Consider the following 13,296-nt stretch of genomic DNA (forward strand, 5'->3'; position numbering starts at 1 on the left):
CATATTGAGCTCTTTTACTTTATTGTAATGTTCTTTCTTTTCTTACTTTACGTGCTCCACTGCTGACCCTGTGTAAACTTATACACGACAAATACAACTTGAAACTTGAAACTAAATGACTCAGTAGTTGGGCAGAGTTAGAAAAAGCTCCTCTTACAAAGTTGAAGATGCCACCCCCCCCCCCCCCTTCATCTCTCAGCATGTTAAACGACTTGTTGAAACCAGCATGAGGCTGAAAACCCAGATGGAAAATCTGTGTCAGCACGGTGAGGTGGCCGCTGCCTGGGAATGAGGTCACAAGGAATGGGAATACAATCAATTTATAAAAAGCCCCGAGTATGACCTCGCTTCAGCTCCCTCTTCATACTTGACTTCACATTATGCAAATCATTTGCAGAACTTCAAGGCTCAGAAAAGCCCATATCTCCCCCCCCCCCTAAAACCGTGTCGTCACATTATTCCCAGCATCCTCTTGTCGTCTGTTTTTCCTTCTTCATGAGTGGGTTTTAACTTCAATGAATGAACAGAGGCTTGGATCAATATCAGGAAAGTGTCAGAAAAGCAGTTTAATTATTTTCACATTTAGAAGATTCTCTTGTGATCGATTGGACGACAGCAGATAACAGTACATTTATTTCATAATTTAATAACCTCACATTCAAAATCCTGCAGCCATATTTTAATGAACCTTGTTAGAAAAGGCCTCAGTAGCCAGACTAAGGGTTATCTTGCAAATATGTATTATCTTTACTGCCCTCTTGTGGTCAAACTATAAAAAAAAGCAAACTTGAAATTGAGTACTTTATTTATATTTGCTGCGTCAGTGATCTGAAATTGAAATCATCGTATCAAATATTAGATTTAGGTTTAGAGACATTTAGATTTTTTTTATAAATTTTCTGCTTTTGTATGTATTTTATTCTATTTAGTTGTGTTGGATTATTTATGGACCCTGCGCATGAATTATTCAATATCATAGATTATATAAAATATCCTGAAAATTACTTATTTCATCATTTTGCATTATCCTCAAGAGTAATTGTGAAGCCAAGAACAAAATCTCAATGACATTTCCAGCTTTTATTTGAACTGTCGATCACATTTCAACACATTTCATCATTTCTCAGGTCGGGTTCAGTTTCACGGACTTGAAGGAGATGTTTCCTGTCGCTGTTTGTAGATAATCGAACTCTAACAAATCTTCAGTGAGCCTCAGACTCTGTGGGCGGTCAGCTGACAAAACATCAGACCCACTAAAGGCCCCGCTTCCACTTCCTTCGTTATCCAGGAGAGCATCTAATGTTTTCATTCCACCTTCAAACGCTCTGCTTTGAAATCCCGGCGTCTTCTCCTCAATTCTGCTGAAATCTCCCTCCTCATCTTTGGCACCTCTGCTCGTGTTCTTCCCGCTCAGCACTCTGTCGTCAGAGGTCCAGGAACTCGGGCCTTCCTCCCGCCTGGTCTCAGCCGGGGCTCTTGGAAAATAATCCTTCTTATCAGCTGGTGTCATCAGCGTCTGCGTTGTAGCTCTGACACCTCCGAATGAGAGCGTTCCAAGAATATCGGCAAATGTGAGGGCTTTGACCTTGACGGGGACCTTGGGCCGCCCGGCGATGGCTACGTCCACGCTATCATTGGCGGGAAAAGAAGATCCGCTGAGGTTTTGGCTCTCGTCGGGTTTTGCTTGCACACGTTTCCCGATCCCCACTCTGCCGGGGGTTCTGTAGAACTGCCTCGCCCTCGTCGCAACAGGTCTGGTTTTGTCATGCGTTCCTGGCTCTGTTGTTGGGCCCGATTCAAGGTGGAGGCCTGCAGCTGATCGGAGATAATTTGAGGAATCAGTGCTAGTTGGTGGTGCTGCAGTTGTGGAATTCCAGTGTGCGCTTCCAACTCTGTCTTGAAGGGACTGAAAGCCCATAAAAGTGTAGAGGCTGTGTTTCTTTTTGTATTTGTCTGGTGTAAATCTGCTGTGCTCGTACTTCGGTTTGATATCATCGCTGCTCTGTTCTTTTTGGCTTCGTGTTGATGGACTGTCGCTCTCTGCCTCCACATCACCTGTATCCTTCTTCCATGTGTTGATCCTTTTGGGTGGCCAGGTCTGCGAACTCACAATATCGACCCCTCGCCAGCCTGTGGCGCGCCTGCTTGGTTCTCTAGCTGCAGGTTTGGCTCCCTCAAGTGGTTGAGTGGTGAAATCAGACCTCGCTTTGCCTGTGACCTGTGTGGGCACTGGGTTCATGTCCGGACTGTCACTTTCAGGCAGCGGCCTTTGAACATCCTTCAGACCGGATGTGAATGGACTTGGAGGAGAAACAATTGATGCTTGGAGCCGACCTAAGGACAAAGAGGGATATTTATCATACACCTCTCGTTTGTCGAAGCTGTATCGCCCAGGGTTGGACCTCAGATTTTTAAACCCTCTCATGCCATAGAGGCTTTTTGTAGATTGATCTGGTTCGTAAACATGTGCAGACCCACTTGGAGTTAACACCGAGCTTCCTCCAGGAGCTTTCTCTCTGCTTGTGGCATAGTCATCCTGGAAAGCAGCGAGAGGAGCAGGGACAAACTTCTCCAGAGTCCTGCCTTTGCCTTGGGTGGGATGCAGAGAGGGTTGAGCAGGAGGATAGGTGCTGGAGACGGGTTGATATTTCCTAAGGCTGGGGGTCTGAGCTCTGTCCTGAGCCACGTTCTTGTGAAGATGCAGCAGATTGGCATTAGCTCCCTCTATCGGATTGTTTCTGCGGAATTTTACAAAATTCGAAAGATATCTGTCGTGACCTTCGGACGCCCTCTGCTTCTGAGGCATTGCTGCCGTGGCTTGTTGCTCATCACCTGTCACCATAGATGAGGCCTGGGAGTCCTTGAGGAGATGCGACTGCACCATCTTGGGTCTTGACGTATCTCCGCTGGTCATCGGGTTCAGCCGCAGGGAGAAATCTGTGACGGACGACCTCTGGGTGACTTTTTCTGAGCTGGGGTTGCTTCTAGAAGCAGATGTGTCCAGGGAGTTAATGGCTGACCATGCACGAGAGGCGATTTGACTTGCAGAGCCGAACATTCTATTTGATTGAATCCCATTGGATGTGCTCTTCACTCCGTCTGCAGACAGCTCATTCATCTGTTTATAGCCGCCACGATGAGCTCTCGGAGTTGACGGTGAATTGCCCCAATATTTACCGGGCTGTGACACCCAAGATACCTTATTGTTTACGAGAACCTTTACCTCATTGTAAGGTGTCGGAGCATCTTTTGAATGCCAAATTAGATTTTGAGATGATACAATTGACGGATTAGAGTTGTACGAATTTCCTATTTGTGTTTCCATCTGAGGGAGTGGTTGGTAATGTAATCTGGATTGTGGCCCCTCAGCGCCCTGTCCTCTCTGCTCAGGGTGACTGATGAAACTCTTGCTCGCCGGCCTCTCTCCACCGGAGCCGTGACCCCTCGGCGCTCGGATTATTCCTCCTTGGCTCTGTTGTCTCTGGTCCGGGCTGTTTGGATTGTAACCAAATAAGCCTCCTGTATACCGCGGAGGGTTTGATTGATGGCTGTGGATTGATAGAGCTTCTCCAAATTTCCTGCCCATCTCAGTTCCACTTCTCGCTCCAGGTTCCGGTGACAGCCGACCAGTGGAGAGGGGACGGTGTTGCTCGTTTGAGGGAAACAGTGAGCTCCGGAGGTTTTGCCTCACTCCACTATTTGCTTGGGACGATGTGGGACTGAGTGAGGCTGAAAAAAGAACAGGGGAAATATGATTTCATCTTTCAATCCTTATATTTGTGGCATCACTTATAAACTATAAAAGACTAGTCTGGTTTAAAGTATTAGTGATTGCAGTTACGTCACTTTATCACAATTTATCTTATATTTATATATATATATTCAACATTTTACACTTAGGATTAAATTCAATATTTATATATATTCAATATTTCACTGTGACATTATCTCCCGCGTTTTCTTTTACAAAAAAAATTCACGAATATATATTTACAAATATTGCAATTAAATGTGACTAAAACGGAGCTAATTATTGTGAACAGTTGCTTTTGCTTGCCATATATAAGTACGCATATATATATTTATATATATATATAAACATTAAACTCCTTATCTCTGCATTTTTTGTGTCACATCCTGACAAAGCATAAGTATGCCTGGTTAAATGCCTGTGAAACTGCTGACTCGGTGGTTTAGGCCTTGGCAGATACCGGCCTGTTGACTCTCACCTCTTGCAGCATCCGAACACACGATACACAACATGACGGCTGCACAGAGCGACAGTGAAGAAGACACATGTCTGCGAAGAGACAGAAGACAGAGAGGGACATTGGTGTAATGCCACAGTTCCCACTTTAATGATTACATGAGTAAAATGTGATGTTTACCTTGAGCGAGGGACAAGATGTCCTGACATGGTTGACACTTCCTCCCAGGTTTTATGTGACCCTCAGATGGCAATATTAGTCGCAGAAGTATTGTGGATCCATGGATTTTACTTGTCAAACAAAGGAGGTGTTGAGGAGCTCTGCTGGTCTGCTGCCCTGCTGCTGGTTGAGTCTGATTGGAGGCAACGCTGGTCACCTGGTCTCTGGTAACCCACTTCCTGGAGCTGTCTGTGAAGGTTGGTTTTCTTGTTTCAGCCGCTTTAATGTTAAAGAAATGAATCCATACTTTATCTTTACCTCTTGTTTTTAACCCTTAGGAGTGATTTTGCCTTTATATATCATATTACAAAAAGGTCGAACTAGCTTTTGTTTGGTATCTTCCTTTTCTGTTCATTGCATATATGGCCAGTCAATTCATTTATCATTTTGACGTGGTGTATCAACATATTGGACCTAAACATACATACAAGACACATGGTGTAGTCTGATCACGTGATTGCTGACTACAGTGGGTTCACAGGGGGGGGGGGGGGAGTTTCTTCAAATCTTTGAGGTACTTTCCTCTGATTGTATTGTACGATAGGTTTTCTTTCAGTAGGACAATCGTTTAGTCATCTAACGTGAATTTATCTAGAATCTAATTTTAAGTAGAAGCGAGCATTATGCAATCCTCTTTTCATGATACATCTGCACGCACAGACTAATTCTAGTCTAGACTTGAGCGATGCAGACGCTGACTCACCCAACAACCAGCAGGAAGGCACAGAAAACCTCAAAATTTAAACAAGAGCTCATTTATTTTTCCTTAAATATATACATATATATATATAAAGAATATGAAATAAATACATTTATGAAAACGATAAATATCACATACATTTGTGGGCCACTTTGGCCAATCACAGTTTTCCAGTTTCTATCCTATTTGAGTGCAAAATCTACAACGTTGTGATCAATTTATCAGGCAGTCAGAACGCTGAAATCATCTTGTCCATGTGTCTTGGCAGCCAACATCATCATCATGATCATCATCTTCCTCATCATCATCAGTCCATGTTGGCAGGGAGAACATTTCAAAGCAAATATAGTAGGCTATCACATTGTATCCAGGGGTGTGTGAGGCTGAGGCCAGTTTCAGAACATGTAGCAGGACATCATGGCGAGATTCCTCAGGTCATCGTTGGTCATACAGTCTGGAAGAAGGGAGGACACGTGTTAGACACAGATTTAGTCAATATATATATATATACAAAAAGACATGTCAAAGCCTGTAAGTAACATAGCAACCTTTACTTGTGTTCTTTAAAGTCACCCAACACTGTTCAGAAAGTACCCATTTTCAGGGGCGGATCTAAGGTCTCAGTTGTAATCTGATTAGCCCCTCTTATAAGTCAATTGTAGTTTTTTTATATAAACTGGCCCCCTCTGTGTAAATTGTGGACTCCTTTATGCCCCCTGATTTATACATATACATCCGCCTCTGCTCATTCATAGCTCAACATCCCTTCTTGATGTCAATAATAATAATAATAATAATAATAATAATAATAATATCTTGTAAAACTATATGAACCATGAACTAAAGCAGTGTCTACTCACTTTCTCCGCGGCCTTGCTGTAAGCCCTTCCCGCTTATCACCTTCCAAACTTTCTTCAAGGACCGCCGGACTTTCCCCCCTCTGGAGCCCGCGGAAGAGTCGCTCTCCTCGGCTTGAGTCTCCTGGAGCGTCGCCCCCTCGTCTTCGTCCTGCTCCGGAGCCACCTCCGGGTCCTCGTCTTCCTCTTGATCGAGCACCTCCGCCTCCATCAGCCGGGCCAGGACGCTCTCGTCCACCCGGAGCTCCGATCTGATACTCCCCTCGCTAGGGATCGAGGTGGTTTCCCGGCACAGCGGGCAGACGATCGAGGTGTCCGCCCCCAGGCTTCCCTCGCCGGGCCGGGACAGAGCCAGGAGGCAGCCCTCGCAGAAGGTGTGACGGCAGCGGAGCTCCCGGGGACACCGCCGACCGGCGTTGTAGGTCCGGTAACAGATCCCGCATTCGATGTGTGAGTACATGATGCAGAGCGGTGGTGTGTGTGTCAGTGGGTTGAATGAATGAAGTGAGTCTGTGAGCGGGACATATTTATACCTCAGAGGACACGTGTGGGAGGGTAGGGTTTGAATGTGGGCCAGAAAGTCTGGGTGAGTCACCAGGATACAGACACACACGGTTGCCATACACACACACACACACACACACACACAAACACCCCCCCCCCCCCCCACACACACACACACAAACTCAAACGATACTGCCCTGGTCAGCTCTTACTTTTACAATTTTTTTTGTTACTTTTAATTCACCGACACAAAGTAGTCCCTTATTTGTATATCATTGTTTTCTTAAGGAATAGTAATACATTCTCTCATTGTGTAGATTATTGATGAAATTATTGTGAAAATATCCTATTTCCCTTTTTACCTGGGATCCCCTGAAGTCCTGACATTTTCATTGTGGACCTCCTGACCAAAGCCTTATACCTTTACCATGACCAATTCATGCCTACTAACCTTCTAACCTTACCCTTAACCTTAACCTCTAACCCTAAATCTAATTCTGACCCTGACCCTAAACCTTATTCTAAACCTAACATAAATCTAATTCTAGCTTTAACCTAAGCCTAATTCTAGCCTGATTCCTAAACTGAAGTCTTAACCCTCAAAAAACACTTTGTGTTTTTAGAACCAACCAAAATGTCTTCACAACAATTGTTAGAAATTACAATTGGCCATCACAGTGCAGAAAGAAAAGGAAACGCACAAACACACACCCACAGAAAAAAAAGCCGGTTTGGTCAGATATTCCAACAGGTTGTTCGATTGTCTGAATCTGAATCTGAATCATTCTTTCACCCACACACAATCCAATAAGCAGCCTGATAATGATAACACGCGAGCCGGTAGAAGGAGAAGAAGCAGGACATTGTCGAGTGAGGAAGTTATTGTTAACTGAAGTTCAGTAAACAAGTGTTCAGGGAATCCGCAAGCCAGGCAAGCAGTCCCTTCTGAAGATTCCCTCACTGAATTGCACTTTGTGACCGAGGTCGTGACAGACGTCACCCCCCCCTCCCCCCCACCCCTGACATGTGAGGGTGTGCACGGTGTGACATCATGTCAGCTCCTCCCTCTCCATGACAGAACTCTTCCTGCAGCTGCCAGTTGTTTCATCCTGAACTCCTTTCATGGGGATTTCCGCTCAAACCTTGGCTCCCTCTCATCACTCTCTTTGTGTGTGTCTGTGTGTGTGTGCGTGTGTTTGTTATCTTTTGTTAATGGGTTTTTGGCCTTCCCGGCTTTTGTATTGTTCTACTGCGTACTGTTAGTGTGTTAGGTTATGCAAAAACGGCATTTTCAACCACAATCAAGGTTAATGATATTTGTTTTGCCCAAAAGTGAGGAGAACATTACGGGAAAGAAGATATCAACAGTTCCAGTAACATCTCCGATAAATTGAGTTAGCCTCTAGCAGTGTCTGGTTTGTGTGGTTTGTTTGAGGATGAATGTTGTTGTGTTGTTATTCTTTTAGTTTCTGCAGGATGGTTGTTTTTTCTTCGTGACGAAGTGAGACCCTGTTGAATTTCAAACATGTCTCAACATGTCGATATAGGAAAATCTAAGATATAAATAGAATTGCCGGCTTCCTGTCACTATGCCATGGTTTCCACTGGAACACATAAATAGAAAAGGGTTGGGTTATTTTTTACACCTGCTTTTCCTACGACAAGTCCAAACAGCAGTGTCCTGTGAAAACCATTTATCCAGATAGTCATGTATCCACAAACTGTATGGTACTTCCTGGCAGTTATAATAACGTTTCGTGTCCAAAACAGAATGACACATCTGGAGAACAGATGTTTTCAGCTCAGACTGATGGAAAACGGAATCCTCACTTATTCACAGGAAATAACAACTTGAAAGATTCCACTGGAAATGAAAACATAACAAACATAATCTTTAGTCGTGACGATGATGTTGGGAACTCTAAATCCATTATGTCTGTGGTTAATTGGGACTCCTGACTGGTGAGACGCAACAGAGAAGAAGTCTGACGATCATGTGATGATCAGTTCTGGATCGTGTCGTAAGAATAAAACAGCTGTTTGGCTTTTTATATTTACGTGGGGGTGTTCTGGTGCAACTATAACGTGATGACATTTTAAATGTAGCTGCCTCAATGAATTTTTGGGAATGTTCCTACCGCAACCATGGTCTCTCGGGGAGGAATCCTACTGAAGTAGATCACCCCCTAACTTTTCTTCTAAACAAAACATCTGCAATTCCCCGACAGTCTCTCTAGCGCCCTCATCTGGTCACAATTTCCAAAACTCTGTAGCCCAATTAACGTGATTGTTGTTAGACTGCACACTTGTCTTTTGTAGATAAACCATGAGATTTAAATCTTTCATGTGGTGAGTATAAAACTTTCTCATTCCATACAGGACCATATCATGACACTTAAAGTAGCCGCAGAGGGAAGTCAAAGTAATCACATTCCGGCTTTCAATTATCCCATTAAATCGATTCGGAACTCGCAGTGAGAGTAAAAAATGAACACCCCTGAGTTTTATTACTTTCGGTCCGATAGTGAGTGACAAATAATAACAGCGAAAATAGAAGCGCAGGCGTTCAACAGGCCTGAACAGGCCGAGCTGGGGATAAGTAAATCATTCAGAGTGCCCCACACATGCACGTATTCAGGCTGTGTCCCATGTGACGTTGTTTAATCTGTCAATAATTCATCTATTTACACTTGAGAGGAACATTCACTCTGTTCTGGACACATATACACAATATGCTGCCCTGTTCTGCCCCCGCAGCTTACTTACCTTCACCAGTTCCTCCCGACATGCACTAGAATTTAAAAAATGTGACCACTTTAGTTTGTTAAATTACCATTTTCCACATCATTAGCTTGACTTGAAACGCAGAGCAATAATAATAATTACACCCTAATCCGGGTTTTGCTCTTTCAAAGGCCTGACATGCTGACAGCGTGGAAGCATAACAACTTGTGGCGCACGTAGAGACAGATCTGCCGGAGCAAGTCTGTCATTTTCTGTCTTGTGTGTCCAGGTTACGCTCAGATCACCGAGGGGTTTAATTATCGCTCAGCGAACCGCAGAGAGAGGCCTCTCCTGGGAGGCCAGACAGAGAGGCAGGGATGAGTAACATCAGGTGAGACGGAGTGAAAACAGGAGGATACAAGCGAGCCAGGTTTGGGCACGTAGCTGCGGAGTGTTAGGGCAGAAATTCGAGCGGCCAATTTGCTCACAAGCCGGAGAGGGAGGACGACTCTCTGCCAGGCCCGACATCTGCACCAACATGTGAAGGGAGAGAGGAAGTGGGCATCAAAGTGCTCTGATCAAAGGAGTGTGTGAGTGGGAGGGTAAGTGCGTCTCTTATCTGCTTCTCGGTGTGTAATCATGGAGCGCTGCCATACTCTGTCTGTACACTGTGACTGAAACTGGAGGTCAACACAAAGACAAGACACAAGAGGGGCTCAGTGATTCACACAAAGCAAACATCCAGAGGAAATGCCAGAGGGTTTTTTTTCAAAGCTTGTGTCTAATTAGATATTTAATGTTTTTCTTGCAGTAAAACCAAATCCTTATTGTTGCTCTAGTTAACCACCTTTTTTGGCTCTGATTACATAACTGTTGTTTTTAGTTTTTGAAAGAAAAGGTTTCAGGTAAACGTGTTGCCATAGACGAATCCAAAGGAGACCCCGTCCGCTCAGCAACAATCCTGATGAGGCAGCATGGGTGTCCTTATGGTCCCCTGTGAGCAACAGACAAAAACCCGTCCAAATAACAAACAAAAATCCTCATTATAATTATAATCACATAACCAAACTTTCAAACATGGCTTCTGTGCCAAGTGGAAATATGAATTGGCATCAGATCAGACTGTGTAACTCATAGAAACAGTTATTTCGTGAAATATACGCTCATTTGTTTTCCTGCTCAAAGTTGGATGATAAAATCAACCACTGTCCACTTTGTCCCTTCATCTGTTCCAAGGATATAAGAAACGTTGAGTGGTTTCTGTCGTTAAAGTTCAACATTTCATCGAGCCAACTATCGACCCCGACTCCCTCTCTCGCTTTATGTAACTCACTATTTCCTCATTCCCAACAGCAAGGAGTCATAACTCCTCTGGCCACCAGGGGGCTTTTGTCATCTAACACAAACACACGTCTTTTTGGGACATTTGCTGAAACGAGTGACGTTCTTTTTTTCTTGGGAGGGACAAGTCTCAGAGCTTGATACTACTCTCATGTCTCTCTATCCAATAAAACCTAGCTCAGCCACTTAGCTTAGCTTAGTGCAAAGGCTATAAAACAGCGAGCTAATAAAATCCACCTCCAGAAAACTGTGACCTATTTTCTCATGTTTATTATTGTCCTCCCATGAAAAACAAGCAAATCTCTTGTTCGCATCTATTGCCCCCAGGCAAATATGATTTTGTTTGGTGGCATTCTGGAATTCTCTCTCTTTTCTGCCGGGAACCCTGGAGGAAATAATGAAAGTGGCAACAAACAGGGGGGAGGGAGTCGGGGTCGATAGTTGGGTCAATGATTTTATGGGAAAACATTTTTTGTATCCTATTTCCGAGCAGTAGACAATGATGTTTTTGTAATAAACCACATAAACCCTACTTCCTCCTTGTTAACAGAGGAGACGTAAGCCAAACTAAAAGGTCAAAGTATGCGTCCATTATTTTTTTGTTAAAGATGGTTTCTGTTATTCTAAGGTAGTTGTTATTAAGCTGATGTATGTCCAAATACAGTTTGTTTTTATTGGATATTTAATGAAATAAAAACAGTGAGAAACATTAGGATTGACAGCTGACACAGGCTTATATTTGAGACTGTTTTGTCAGTCTGTAACTAGTTATCGGATCAAAAATGTATTTTCATGTTTTTATTAGGCGTATTTGACAAGATGTTAGATGTAAAGAGAGACACAAGACTTTAAATCTGGATATTTCAATAAATGTGGAACTGATCCTTTAACTAAACATGTATCTGACCCTCACTGTCATGTTTTGGCTGCTTGGGTCAGCTGTTAATTCATTCAATGCGTCTGGGGCCTGTCAGAGTTGTGTCATCTCCTCGGTGAGTCACCGGTGTAAAACAAATCACAACTCTCAGAAACACATGCTGAAAGTATGAGGGCGCTGACGTATTACTTCCCTCCACAGCTCCTCTGCTGCTATGATTGTTTTTCTTTTTCCCAACTTCCTGGACTCGCTCTGATTGTGTCGTGCGGGCCAGCACACACTACACGGAGTAGGGGTGTCAGTGAGTCTGAGGGGGGGGGGCGGGGGGGTTTATGGTTGGAGTGGTTAACTGGATGAATGCTATGACTCAGACACTTTGGAATCTGTTAATAAACGAGGAAGGAACACATAAGCATCCCTGGGGGAGCAGATGCTGGTGTTTGTAAGCTTCTGGAGGTTTCTCACTCTAACAGACTCAAAGTTGATCTTGAAGTTGTTTTTACATTACATTACATGTCATTTAGCTGACGCTTTTATCCAAAGCGACTTACATTTTAAGAACACTCAACATTTTGATTTTCTCGTTACAGATTTTCCCCTCACCCATTAAATATTCATCCACAACTTTCATCTTGCCATCCCTGAGCTCTCCCCCAAGCCGACTCCACTCGCCCTCCCTCCCACCATGACAGGGGTTGTTGTCCCTGCATCCCAGCAGGCCGGCCCAGCTGCTGCATCTGCACCCACCCCTGGGGAGCCCACGGAAGTGGAGTGTCCCATCTGCTACCAGGAGTACAACCAGTACAACAAATGTCCTCGCATGCTGGAGTGCCACCACGTATTTTGCACCGAGTGCCTCCAGAGGATCCAGCTCAGCCGTTTCGAGCCACCGGACCGCATCCCACCAGCCATCCTCTGCCCCCTGTGCCGACACCTCACCCCTCTAGAATCTGGGGATCCCCTCTCCTTGCCCTCCAACTCTCACATCCTGGCCCAGCTGCCCCCCTTGGCCTTCCGCCTCCCTGCGACCATGGCGACCCATCTGGCCACAGTCACCCAGAGAGTGGTGGTCTCCCTGGAGGGAGAGAACAGGGACACCCGCTTCATCATCCTGCCCACTGTGAGCCTGCGGGTGCAGCAGATGCACCCGGCCTGGCCGTACGGCGCGACACCCGGCCTGGCGGGCGAGGTCGAGGTCATAGAGCAGAGCAAGAAGACCCTGTTCATTGTGCAGCTGCTGGCTGTCATCTTCTGGGTGGTGTTTGTCATCACCTGCGTGGTCGGGGTGGTGTTTGGGCCACATTTCATGAATTGGGATTAACTCTACTGGAAGACACTGTGAAAAAGATATGTTCAAGTTTGAAATGGGAAATTATTGTGCTCATAAAAGAAAATTATAAATTCATTTATAATTGACTCTTTATAAGGCTAAATTACAATTTTTACTCGTCCTTAATCACTGCCTTACATATATGCTCTTTGGTGAGAAATAGACTGATGAAGAGTGTCCTCTAGTGGCTTTTATGGAAATAGATAAACTAAGATCACACAAATAATAATCAATGATATTTAATATTTTGTCAAATGTTCTTCTCTATGATGTTTATTATTTATTGTTAATCTCAATATTGTTTGCAGTTTGTCCCTGTTTGATGATGTCATTAGAGTCAAAAGCAGATGATTGTACCATAATTTAATAAAATAAAAATGGCTTACGTAGCACATTTGAACTGTGACATGTCTGCTTATTTAGATAATTACAGATTACAGAAAAACCAGGGCAGGTAATTATAATGGAGCGTGTATGTTAAATTATCTATTTTTCTCCTGAGCAGTGTGGCTTTGCAGCTAAAATATCTAAGTTAT

The 13,296-nt window shown here is 44.1% G+C and overlaps 3 protein-coding genes across 3 annotated transcripts; 1 reads left to right on the top strand and 2 right to left on the bottom strand.

The window, feature by feature from the left end:
• Positions 1-1,065: 1,065 nt before the first annotated feature.
• LOC133950073 (uncharacterized) lies at positions 1,066-4,957 on the bottom strand. The gene is made up of 3 exons (XM_062384245.1): positions 4,389-4,957; positions 4,230-4,300; positions 1,066-3,729 (listed from the first exon to the last, which is right to left on the bottom strand). Exons 1-3 carry the CDS (start codon positions 4,415-4,417, stop codon positions 1,124-1,126), a joined length of 2,706 nt encoding a protein of 901 aa, XP_062240229.1. The 5' UTR covers positions 4,418-4,957; the 3' UTR covers positions 1,066-1,123.
• Positions 4,958-5,166: 209 nt separating this feature from the next.
• Positions 5,167-6,501, bottom strand: si:ch73-335l21.4 (E3 ubiquitin-protein ligase-like). Its single transcript, XM_062384246.1, has 2 exons — positions 5,988-6,501; positions 5,167-5,581 (listed from the first exon to the last, which is right to left on the bottom strand). The coding sequence occupies exons 1-2, from the start codon at positions 6,442-6,444 to the stop codon at positions 5,523-5,525; spliced, it is 516 nt and encodes a 171-aa protein (XP_062240230.1). The 5' UTR covers positions 6,445-6,501; the 3' UTR covers positions 5,167-5,522.
• A 2,697-nt stretch (positions 6,502-9,198) lies between these two features.
• On the top strand, positions 9,199-13,149 carry si:ch73-335l21.2 (RING finger domain-containing protein). Its single transcript, XM_062384248.1, has 2 exons — positions 9,199-9,814; positions 12,021-13,149. The coding sequence occupies exon 2, from the start codon at positions 12,116-12,118 to the stop codon at positions 12,749-12,751; it is 636 nt and encodes a 211-aa protein (XP_062240232.1). The 5' UTR covers positions 9,199-9,814; positions 12,021-12,115; the 3' UTR covers positions 12,752-13,149.
• The last annotated feature ends 147 nt before the right edge of the window (positions 13,150-13,296 follow it).

Source organism: Platichthys flesus, chromosome 24, assembly GCF_949316205.1.
Source record: "Platichthys flesus chromosome 24, fPlaFle2.1, whole genome shotgun sequence".
In the NCBI taxonomy this organism is placed as follows: domain Eukaryota; kingdom Metazoa; phylum Chordata; class Actinopteri; order Pleuronectiformes; family Pleuronectidae; genus Platichthys; species Platichthys flesus.